This window comes from Pistacia vera, unplaced genomic scaffold, assembly GCF_008641045.1.
Source record: "Pistacia vera cultivar Batoury unplaced genomic scaffold, PisVer_v2 Contig418, whole genome shotgun sequence".
Lineage (NCBI taxonomy): Eukaryota > Viridiplantae > Streptophyta > Magnoliopsida > Sapindales > Anacardiaceae > Pistacia > Pistacia vera.
In genome coordinates, this window is record NW_022196244.1 from 208038 (window position 1) to 220459 (window position 12422).

General features: G+C 33.8%; 1 protein-coding gene across 1 annotated transcript; it reads right to left on the reverse strand.

Annotated features, from left to right (window-relative positions):
• Nucleotides 1-1740: 1740 nt before the first annotated feature.
• LOC116142726 lies at nt 1741-2615 on the reverse strand. The gene is made up of 2 exons (XM_031428134.1): nt 2477-2615; nt 1741-2291 (listed from the first exon to the last, which is right to left on the reverse strand). The coding sequence occupies exons 1-2, from the start codon at nt 2613-2615 to the stop codon at nt 1741-1743; spliced, it is 690 nt and encodes a 229-aa protein (XP_031283994.1).
• Nucleotides 2616-12422: the final 9807 nt, after the last annotated feature.

Sequence of the window (12422 nt, forward strand, 5' to 3'; positions counted from 1 at the left end):
GACTGATTCAGTGAAGCATGTACAGTATAAGTCTTAAAACAGCCAAATCCGAATTCTATTCATTTTAACCATGTCACCTTCATTTGCACATTCATATTATTTGCCATATCATTCTAAGTATAAAAGGCCATAAAAACCTCCCTTTTTACAGAACCAAAAAGTGCCAAAACATCGTCCAACTACAAATCTCTTAATTGGCATAATCATCCTCCACATGCACACATACACCAATCAACACACCCATTTAAACAATCCATAACCAAAACATAGCATCACACTCATATTAACATAAATAAATGTAAGTTTCATAAACCCTAGGTGTTATCAATTGTAGTCATAAGGGAGATTTTTTCCTTACCTTAGTATTCAAAGCACAAAGGTACTCCTCCTTGGCTCCAAAGTTTCACCTTTCTACCTTACACACATAACCACTTATGAATTTCTCTTTTAACTAAAAAATTCAGAAAAACTAGGGTTTTGAAACTCACCTTTAACCCTGAAATTGAAGTTCTTTAAGGGTGGATGGTGATCTCCTTTAAAAATCAACTTGAAATCCTAAGAAAATTTGAGAATAAAAGCTTGGATTAGTGGCTTTTATGGTGGATTTGAGAGATGAAGAAGAAGATGATATATTTGGGGTCTCCAAGGCCGACTACTCTCTTTTTAAACCTTGTAAATATTCATTCCATTGATACTCTAATGTGATTGGTCAATAAAAGTTAGATATAAAGGTCATTTGGCATAAATTTTTCATATAAGGGCGTTTTGGTCATTTCTACCACAACATAAAGATAAGTACTCATTTAATGCCATTTGACTTCTTTGAAACACTTATCCATTAAGCAATCCCATTAGGTGAATGACTAATTTACCCTTGGTGCACTTTTATGGACACTTAATCATATGGTTTTGTATGAAAAGACCATTATACCCTTGGTTACCGTTTATGCCATTTAACCTTATCAATCAACTTTATAACCATTCTACCCTCATTTCTCTTCAATGACATCATCCTTTACACTTTATAACAGCCACATCTCGAAATACATGTAAATTGACCATTTTACCCTTCCATTCAAAAAAGAAAATTACTTGAAAAGTAAATTTCATACCTTAAGGCATTGGAATAATAACGCGGGGTTTACAACCAGTTGAGAAACTATTTAGTTGTGATGATTACAAGGGATGAAATTGTGAATTATAACTATTTTGTTGTTGAGAAGAACTAGCATATCCAGGAAAGCTATTATGCAATGTTGACATACTAAGCACCACATGATTAAAACAAGCAGAGTGAGTTTTATTGTAAAATTGACCTTGTGCAACTCTAGCTACAAGTAGAGCTTGTGCAACTTGTGCTAACTCCCGAGGAAGAGAATGAACCGAAGCTTGTGAATAAAAATGAGGTGGAAATGTAGATGACACAGTTCTAGATCCAGATGTGGCAAAACCTTGATACTCATGGTCGAATATGTGGTAACACTGTAAAGCAGTGTGACCTCCTTTTCCACACACTTGGCATCTTAATTTGGAATGAAAATAACCGCTTCTTCGACCTTTGTTCCTTATCATTCTAGGATTAAACACGTGGAATGAATTTGCTGAGGCAAAACTATCATTATTGGGTAAGTATAGTTGCTGATATAGTGAGCCAGAATCAGTTCAAGGTCCTTGATTCAAAATATTTCCAGCAAATTGATGTGTAATAGGAAGTTATGTTTGTTGAGCAAAAGTCTGACTCTAAGGTTGACTATTCATAAACGTAGGAGACTGAAAACTTGCAGAATTTGGCAAGTGAGAATATCTCTGAAGAATACCAGGATTAACATCAGGAATATTTGGACTAACATGTTGAGACTGAGGCACTAAGCCAGACTCATTAGCATTTTTTTTTTTTTTGGAAGCTACAAGAGTTGAAGCCATTTGGTCATGAAAACTAGTGAAAGAACTATGCTGTCTTTCCAACCTAATTTCATGCTTATGGAGTAAAAATTGAGCCTCTTGTAGTGTAGTTTGACTATTGTTTGAAGTCAAATTTGCTACCACAACATCATATTTAGGTCCAAGGCCATCCAATATATACAACAACAGTTCCTCATCTGTTATATTCATGCCACTTGCAATCAACTCATCTCCTAATTTGCTCATTTTTAACACATACTCACTAACAGTATAAGCATCTTTCTTAGTTGTTTGCAGTAAATTTTGCAAGTGTAAAGTTCTAGCTTTAGAAGTAGACTGAAAGTGCAGTTCTAAAATGTTCCAAATCTCATACGCAGTATTACACTTAGCTACATGACGGAACATTGACTCAAACATAGTATAGTGAAGCCAACTAACCAGGAATTGATTGATTTTTTTCCAAGAAAAATAGCTAGGGTTTGGTTGTTTTACTAAACCCTAGCTATTTTTCCAGAATCGTTTGAACTTTTGATCACGAACATTGACTGACATGTTTTCTCTCTAGTGACAAAACCTTGAAGTCCATGAGATGTCAACGCTGGTAGAATCTGTGACCTCCAGATTGAGTAATTCTTCTCCAATAATTTCACAGAGATGGAAGGTAAAGTAGTTGGAATACTTGAATTAGTGATATCAGAATTAACAACATCCATTTTCATCAAGCTTAAACTGATTTCTTCTTCTAAAAACAAGAAAAACAAGATTTCACTATCGACTTGTGTCAACAACTCTGATACAATGAAGAATTTAACAGAATCATAGAAAATCAAGAATAAAACTAAGGATGAATAAAACTTTGAGTAAACTTTCTTCTTCGAGTAAACTTTCTTTGTTTTACTTATCAACAATGTTCAACTCCTTGGCTGAATACTATAAGCTTACTTAGGAGACTTTCTAAAAAGTCCTCTTATTAAATTATTATCAGTATGTAACGCCCAACATGGAGGTATATGATTTAAGTTACAATTATTTTAAGAGAATATGAAGAAAATGCCCTAAACTTGTATTAGGGTAAAATAGTCTTTTCACTCAAAATTAGTTAAAATTGTGGGGAGTGAAATGAGCTAGAATTTCATAGAGAATACAATAAAAATAAGGGCATTATGGTAATTGACTAAGGGACAAGGATGGAATTTCAAAAAAAAAGTGTAAGGGCAAAATGGGCAAGCATATTTATAAAAGAAGCTGATAAGGGTTTGTAACCCTTATTTCCTTCATTCCACGCCACTCTCCTCCTCCATTTTCTCTCAAATTTTCATTCACTTCTCCAAGGAATTTGAGGGCTGAGTAGATTTTCATAGGGTTTTAATTCTAGGCATCAAAAGGTAAGAATTCATGCTCTTTATCTATGATTTATTTGTGTAAAAGTTGAGTTCTTATGAAGTTTATGCTTAGGGTTAAGAGAAGATTTGAATCCAACAAGAGTAGAGAGCTTATCAGAGACTACTCAAGCCTAAGGTAAGTAAATTCCACTCAAAATCCAACTCAAGTTAAAGTTTAAGAAAATCAAGTGAGTAGAGATTTCCTTTAAATATGTATATGTTATGATTATTGAGAAGTTGAGATGAGATTGATGATTATTTATGCTTGTTGTTGGATTTATTTGAATATGAGGAGTGTATGTGATGGTTTGATGATGGGTTGAAATTGGAAGAATTAGAGAAATCTTTTGGGAGTGTTTGTGCCGTGTAGGTATGGTGATGATATAAGAGAGTTTTTCTCTCAATTTGGGTGGTTTAAGAAATCAATAGAATGATAATTAAATTGGGTTTGTTCATGCACAATTATTGTTTGATGAAATGCGTAAGTGAAGTATGAGTTGGGTAGAAACCTTAATTTTATGTAACATTGCATATGTGCATTTCATAAGTGCATTCAAGTAAGAAATTTTAAGTATGAGCCATCCATATGTATATAATTGTGTATGTGTAGAAACTTAAGAATAAAGAATAAAGAATAAGAATAAAGAATAAAGAATAAGGAATAAGGAATAAAGAAAGAAAGGATAAAACACTCTAAGAATAAAGAGAAAGGAAGAATAAGCATTAAAGAATTAAAGAGTGTTAAAGAAGAGAAAAAAATAGGTTGTTGTGATGGGGAACCGTGAGTGTTAAGAAGAAATTCCCACATACACGCCACCTTAGTTGAGTGGCATAAGAAGAAGAAGAATTGTACGGCCCATAAGAGTGTATGTGGATGAGGGTTGTACCGAGAAGAATTCCTACATGCACGCTACCTTAATTGAGTGGCCTAGAAGAAAGAAGAAGTTATACGGTCCACAAGAGTGCATGTAGATGAGGACTGTACTCACTCACATGGCCAAGGTTCCAAATCCATACATCAACTGAGTCCGATCGGCAAAGAATAAGAAAAGGAAGAATAAGAAAGAATGAGAAAGAGTAAGAAAAGAAAGAATAAGAATAAGAAAGAGTGAGAAGGCTTGAACAAAAGAAAAGAATAGAAAGAAAAAGAAAAGAAAAGAAATAGAACAAGAAAATAGAAATAAGAAAGAAAAAGCATTTTATGCATTATTGCATATGCATTTTATTCATGCATAGTGCCATGAATTTCATCAAGGTTAGGAAGAATAGAAAGAATAAGAAAGAAAGAACATAGAGAAGTAGAAAGAAAGAAAAGAATAGTGAGAATTAGAAATAGAGAAAGAAAAGAGAAGGAATTAAGTAAGGAAAGAACCTAAGAAGGAGAAGAGTTAAGGGATTTACTTACTGAGCATTTTTATGCTCACCCCATTGTTTTTCCATATTTTTGCAGGAAATAAGTGAGCAACGGTCGGAAGGACATCGACAAGCGGGGAGGATTGGCATTACTGTCCACTGTCACTAAGTTTTTGTACTTTTTATTTTGATATATGTAAAGAATTATATTTCGTAAGTAAAGAAAAATTTGGGCCCAACTATTTTCATATACTAATTATGTATGTTTTTATTGTATATGTTCTAAGGTATACTAGTAGAAAACAGTTATTACACAGTAGGCAGACATATCCATTTCCTAAACCTCAAAACATCATCATCGAATAAGTTGAATTTTGGTTTATTACCCTTCTTCACCAATCTTGAGTAATAAGAAACCAGCATTCCTAGAAGCAGCACTATAGATAACAAAACCATCGCTGCTAGTAAGAATGATCAACCCTAGTGTAGAAACCAACCTCTTTTTAAATTCTTGAAAACTACTTTTGCGTTTCTCATTCCATTGAAATTTGACATTCTTCCTAGTCATTTGAGTTAACAGAGTTGGAAAGTTAAAGAAACACCTTGCACAAATTTCTTGTAGTTGTTGGTGAAACCTAAAAAAATCCTAACTTCTATGACATTAGTAGGTCTTTGCCAGTTCACCATAGCCTCAAACTTGGTAGGGTTAACTATTTTTCCTTTTTTTTGTTTGTAACTAGAGGTGAGCATAATTTTAGGGTAGAACCAGAACCGATAGGTACCCAGGGTTTCGGTTCCTACTTGGAATCGGCCCTCATAGGGTCAGTTCCGGTTTCGGTTCCACCACCGTAGGAACCGAAACCAAGAATTGGAGTTGGAGCCAAGATCCAAGTACCTGGGTAGGAATGAGACTAAACTATAATTTTTGTAAACTATTAGGAGGTGTATTTGTAAATTTTAGAGGGTTTATTTGGTATTTTTTCCCTAATAGTTGCAAATTTTAAAGGGATTATTTGTTAGAATTGGAACCAGAACCTATGTTTCAGGTTCTGGTTCTTGGCTTCTAGGAACTGAAACCTATCGGTTCCAGTTTTGATTCTAGTTTTGGTTCCAAATCCAAGGAACGGATTGATTCTGGTTCCAGTTCTATTCCTTTGAATTTGGGGAGGTACCCTGACTCGCTCATCCCTTCTGTTTTCAGTAAGTGAAGAATTCAAGATTTCCAGAATTCCTCTATTCTTCATTCTCTCATTTTTTCTGTTTTGTTTTTCCTAAAATCTTCAACCCCTATTAGTAACCATATATCCCAAAAATACTACCTATTCTGTCCAGAATTCACACTTCTTAAGTTTTGCATAAAGTTTCTCTCTCCAATGGTAACAATAATCAAAAATGTTTTTCATGTTTTTTACCTTTTGAAAATACCTAAAAATCATAATACATACATACAATAACAAATTGGTCAAGGTAAGGTTGAAACACTCTATTCATCAAATCCATGAAGCCTGTAGGAGCATTAGTTAACCTGAATGCATAACTAAAAATTCAAAATGTCTATAGCACGCATGAAAAGTTGTCTTCGGCACATCATCACATTTAATCTTCAACTGATGGTAACCTAGTCATAGATCAGACTGATCAGTATTTTAAAATACAAAACGCACATTGTAATTGACCCAAGAGATCACTAAGGGAGATGATACTTGTTCTTGATAGTAACTGAGTTGAATTGATGATAATCGATATACAAACACACTGAAGCCATCATTCTTCTTCACAAATGACACAAAAGCACCTCGTGCTAAAACATTAGGGTAAATGAAACCTTTAGAAAAGCAACTCATGCAATTGATTCTTTAACTCCTCCAACTTCAAAGTTGCTATTCGACTTGTAGCTTTAGAAATAGAAGTATTGCTAGCTAGGTAATAAGTCAATTGCAAATCCAATTTCTTGATCAGGGTGTAGACCGGGTAAGTTTTCTTGATATACATTTGGAAACCATCTAACTATTGATATGACCTTAAGACTCACCTCTTTATTATCATGAACCATCACACAAGCCACAAATCTTCCTCACCCTTTCTTTATCATCTTTGTTGCTTCAATTGTAGAGATTATTAAATTTCGTGTCCTTTGAAATTGAAATTCTTTTTCTCTACGTATATGAAAAACAATCTCCTTGATAAAAGCAATCAACATTCACATGATATTTCGGTAACCAATTCATCCCTAAAATAACGTCAAAATCATACATCTCTTACAACAAGAGATCTATAGGAAATTCTTTACTCTAAAGGCTAATCTCATAAGACTTAAAAACACAATAAATCAAAACACAATCACCTAAAAGAGTATCAACTGACAAAGGAATTTTAGTGGCTTAAACGAGTTTTCTGAATGACAAACAAAACCACATGACATGAAAGAATGAGTAGCGTTAGAGTCGAATAAAACTTTTAGCTTTTAGAAACCAATGCTAGTATACTTGATACCACATTAGCAGAAGCCTCTGCATCTTGCTAAGTCATAGCGAAATCACATCGTTGGGTCTTTGGATTATTCTTTTTACTCGCATCTTCTTGAGTATCAATAGTAGCACGCCTCTTCAGACAATCTTTGATCAAATACCCTATTTGTTCACAGCCAAAGCAAGCCCCAATCTTCTATAACATTCTCCGGAATGCACCTTACCATGATGCTGACAAAGAGATGCATTTTTCTGGAAAGATACCTTTTCGTCAATTTTTTTAGATGAACCACCGTTATTCTACTTTAGCAATGAGCTACCTTGTTTGCTAAAACCACCACCATGGGCTCCATCATGCCTATTCTACTTTTTTTGGGTCATTCCAAACATTTTGATACTCAACCAAGGATATCTCAACTATCATTGTCTGACCAACCTATCAACATAAGTATATAGCTTAAGAATAGACAACTGAGTCTTAATATTTGGTTGCAAAACTATAAAAACTTGTTGACAATAACAAGTCCAGATGCAAAACAGGATAAAGTAGTAAACTGATCTTCATATTCAGCCATAGACTTATTACTTTGGGTCAAGTTAGGAAAATTAGCCTCTATCTTAAAGCAAAAACTAGGGCTCTTCAAAATCCAATTTGATCTCCTCAAACCAACCGATCTAATCCGATCTCTTTAAACCAACCAATCCAATCCGATCTCCTCAAACCAATCATTCCAATTCAAACCGATCCAATTTTGATCAATCTTGATAATTGGATTGGATCTCAATTTTGCGAATCCAATTGGATTAGATTGGATTCAGTAAGTAAAAATCTAATTCAAAACTGTTAGTTTTTGAAAATTTTGTTTGTTAGCTCTTGTCAAGTAAAGAAGAAGAAGGGAAGAGGAAGTCGAGAACTTTCTTGAGCTTAGAACTAATACATCAATTCACTATACTCAATGTTGTTTTACAATTTGTTTTTATAATGAATAAGAATGTTGAGATGGCAATCCATGTGAAAAGCTGATCTCATCTCATCCGTTCAATAAAGGAAACAACAAATAAAAATCTAATTACTTTTGACCATTGGATTTACTGAAGTACTTTGAGCTGCTTTGTTGAAGAAGAGCTGCTTCTACATACTTTCATTCGTAATCTCTTCAGCTTGCATTTGTCTTCACATTGTGTTATCAAAACCATGCTGGTTCTAACTTCTTAAACTAACAGCACTTAACAATTCTTAACTCCTGTAGCTGATGCCGTTAACTTCTTATATACTTCAACATCCTCCCTCAAGCAATGCAAGGAGAATCCTACAGTAGCTTGAAACAAAACTTTGCAACAATTCAGTAAAGGATCTTAAAAAAAAAAAAAAAAAACTTCAAATTCCTTCTACTTCAATAGAAAGATACACATAACATCTTTCTTTTCATAGCAAACTAATCTCTGTTAAAAGAAATATAAAAATTTCCTCCCTGCAATCAATCTGCCATCTTCTTTCTTTCTAAATCAATCTTTGTCAAGGGAAATGTAAAATTTCCTCTTTGCAACCAATCTACCATATTCAGAAACATACAATCAATCTTCAATCTTCTTTCTTTCTATAACAAATCAATCTTTGTCAAGGCAAATGTAAAATTTCCTCCCTGCAATCAATCTACCATATTCAGAAACATACAAAAGAACTTCAAACACTTCCTTCAACAATCATTAACTCAACCATTACCATTTCATTTGTTTCACTTTTGCACTTCTAATAATCTAGAAATCAAATTCAACTTTTCTTTCAACATAATAAACCTTGCTACTGACAAAGGTTTTGTTAACAAATCAGCCAATTGGAATTCATAAGGGACAAATTGCACAACTAATTTCTTACTTGTAATTAGCTTTCAGACATAATGCACATCTATTTCAATGTGCTTAGTCCTAGCATGGCAAACTGGATTTCCTACAAGTGCTTTAGCACTTAAGTTATCACACCAAAGTATAGGTGTGTAAGGTATAGAAATCTGCAACTCATTAAATAGATTTTGGATCTAGGCTAATTTAGTAGCTCCTTGTTCCAAGGATCTATATTCAACTTCAGTTGATGACAATGCTACCACTTTTTGTTTTCTAGAACACCACTGAATTAAATTCCCAGCAATGAATACACAATAACCAGTGGTAGACTTCCTATCATTGGGACAGCTTGCCCAGTCAGTATCAGTGAAACATTCCAGACTCAAAATGTGATGTTTTTTAAAATGAAGTCCATGACTTTGAGTACCTATGACATATCTAAGAACTCTTTTACATGCTTGCCAATGACTTTGAGTAGGATTATGCAAAAACTGACTTAATTTGTTTGCTGAAAAAGACAGATCAGGCCTTGTAAGTGTAAGATACTATAATGCTTCTACTATATTCCTATATAGAGAAGGATCTTCAAATACTTCACTATCTTCTTTCAGAAGTTTTGAACCTAAAGCCATGGGACTGTTACTTGGATTTTCCTCATACGTGTTGGCTTTCTTCAAAATTTCTTATGCATATCTACATTGATTCAACAGAATTCTAGATTTGTTCTTTTTCACTTCAAGACCAAGAAAATATGAAACCCGTCCCATGTCTTTTAAGGCAAACTTTGCATGTAAATCAGTAGCCATTTTCTGTATAAACTCTTGGTTACTTCCTGTGATGAGAATGCATCAACATACACAAGCAAGTAAACTGTGTCATCACCCTTTTTACAGAAAAATAGACCATGATATGTTTTTGAGTGCTGAAATCCCCAATCTATTATGGCTCTCTTTAACTTATCAAACTAGGCTTTAGGTGCTTGCTTGAGTCCATAGAGAGTCTTTTTTAGTTTGCAATCATGAGATGGATTTTTTTTTGATCAATAAACCTAACTGGTTGTGTCATATATACTATCTCTAATAGATCTCCATTAAGAAAAGCATTATTTATATCTACTTGATGCATAGGCCAATAAAAAAGTACATCAAGAGAGAATATTATTCTGATTGTACAGGCTTTAACTACTGGAGAAAAGATTTCAAAATAATTCAACCCTGTAGTTTGTTGAAAGCCTTTTGCAGCTAATTTGGCTTTTATACCTTTGCAAACTCCCATTAGCATTATATTTTACTCTAAACACCCACTTATTGTCAACTACAATCATTTCTTGACTATATGGAACTAATTCCCAAGTATCATTAGCTATTAGTGCATCAAATTCTACTTGCATTGCATCTTTCCACTCTTTGTATTTTAAGGCTTCTACTACTGAAACTGGTTCTATAGGATAGTCAATAGAAGTATACAAGGCTAGTGGAACAGTGCCTGCTTTTGACCTGGTGACCATAGGATGATAATTTGCTAATTTTATTTCCTGAGTTTGCTTGAATGGTAATTGAACTTCTAACTGAATTGCTGGAAAATTTGAGGAGTTTAACACAACCTTCATAGCATTTTGTTGCTTAGATTTATTCACCTCAGCTTCTGACTTATCTGAACTTTCTGTTTCGTGTAGCTCTATTTTAGTAGAATGTGGACTATCTTTTTGAGTTGTTGTTCGAGCTTTAGTTGGCAGAGATCCCTTCGACATGTTTGAATAACTGGAGCTGCAATGAACCTGTCTATCCTCAGAACAATTAGTAGTGTCAGAGAAATCAGATTCCAAATTGTTAGGCTTATGCAATTCAACATTCTACTGATTTGTAACTGTTATGGGGAAAGGTAAGCTCCAAGATCTTCTAGAACTTTCAACATTTGGTTGCACAGTTTGTTCTAAACTTGAGGAATGAAATCCATCAGCAAATGAAAAGTTACCTTCATCAAAAGTAACACTTTTGGATATATATACCTTGCCTTAAGGACTCAAGTAAAGATAGCCTCTATGAGAAGTGCTATATCTAAGAAAACACATTTAACAGTATGATAATGAAGCTTGTGTTTATTATAAGCTCTAATGAATGGAAAACACAGGCAGCCAAACACTTTCAAACAACTGAAATCTGGTGGTTTCTAAAATAAAACACTATAAAGGGATTTAAACTTCAATAGGCAATCTGCTAATAAGAAATGTTGCTATATGAAATGTATTCCACCAATAATCTAGAGGCATTGCTACATTTGCAAGTAATGTCAGTCCCATCTCAGTGATATGCCTATGTTTTCTTTCAACTTTTCCATTCTGCTGATGTGTGTGTGGACATGGATGTCTAAAAACAATTCCCAATTTATTAAAATAAGACAACAATGGTTTGAACTCTCCTCCCTAATTAGTTTGAACACTTTTTATCTTTGTACATAATTGCCTTCCCACCAAATTCAAGAACTGAACAAAAACATTATAGGTTTTAGATTTCAATTTCAAAGGATAGATCCAACTATATCTAGAGAAATCATCAACCAATACTAGATAGTACTTATATCCTTCCTTAGAAACTATTGGTGCAGGTCCCCATACATCAGCATGTGCCAATTCAAAAATAGCTTTTGTATGCAAATCAACAGAAGGATAAGAGATCTGATGTTGTTTTCCATACAGACAAGCAACACAAATTTAGTTTTTATTCAAGTTAGACGCATTACAAGATACATTGATTTCTTGAAGTACCTTTGACAAAATATGATAGTTAGGATGTCCTAACTTTTGATGCCATCTTATTACATCACCGGAAGTACTACTTCCTAAAGCTATTGACTTAGAACACACACTTTCATTAGTCAACTTATTTATAGAACTCTTACTACATTCTCTTATTTCTTTGGCCTTTATTCCTTAGGAACAGATTTGATCTGAAGGAATTTGCAATTGATACAATCCCTCTTGAAGAACTCCCTTCAATAACACTTCCTTTGAATCTATATCCTTTATCACACAACATTCAACATAAAATTCAGCAACAACATTATTGTCTTTTGTTAACTTAGAAATGCTAAGTAAGTTCTTAGTAATTTGTGGTACACATAAGACACGTTTTAGATAAAGAGCTTTATTTGATCTTAGATAAGAAATGGAAGAGTAACTTGTATGTGAGATATTCAAATGTTGTCCACTGCGTACTTGTAGTTTCTCACCTCCTCCATAATTTTTGCTAATATCCAGATGACTAAGATCAGATGTTATATGGCTGGTTGCTCCTGAGTCAATGTACCAGGATGGATCAAACATAGTAGTTGGCTGAGAAAAATAGGAACTTGGACCAGCATGCCTAGTTGACAACAAAGTATCAAATCCTGCTTGATTCATAGTCTCATTTGTTTCTAACTTTTGACTTTGTAAAGCAATGTTGTCTTTAGAGAATTGAGCCATCATTGCTTGTTC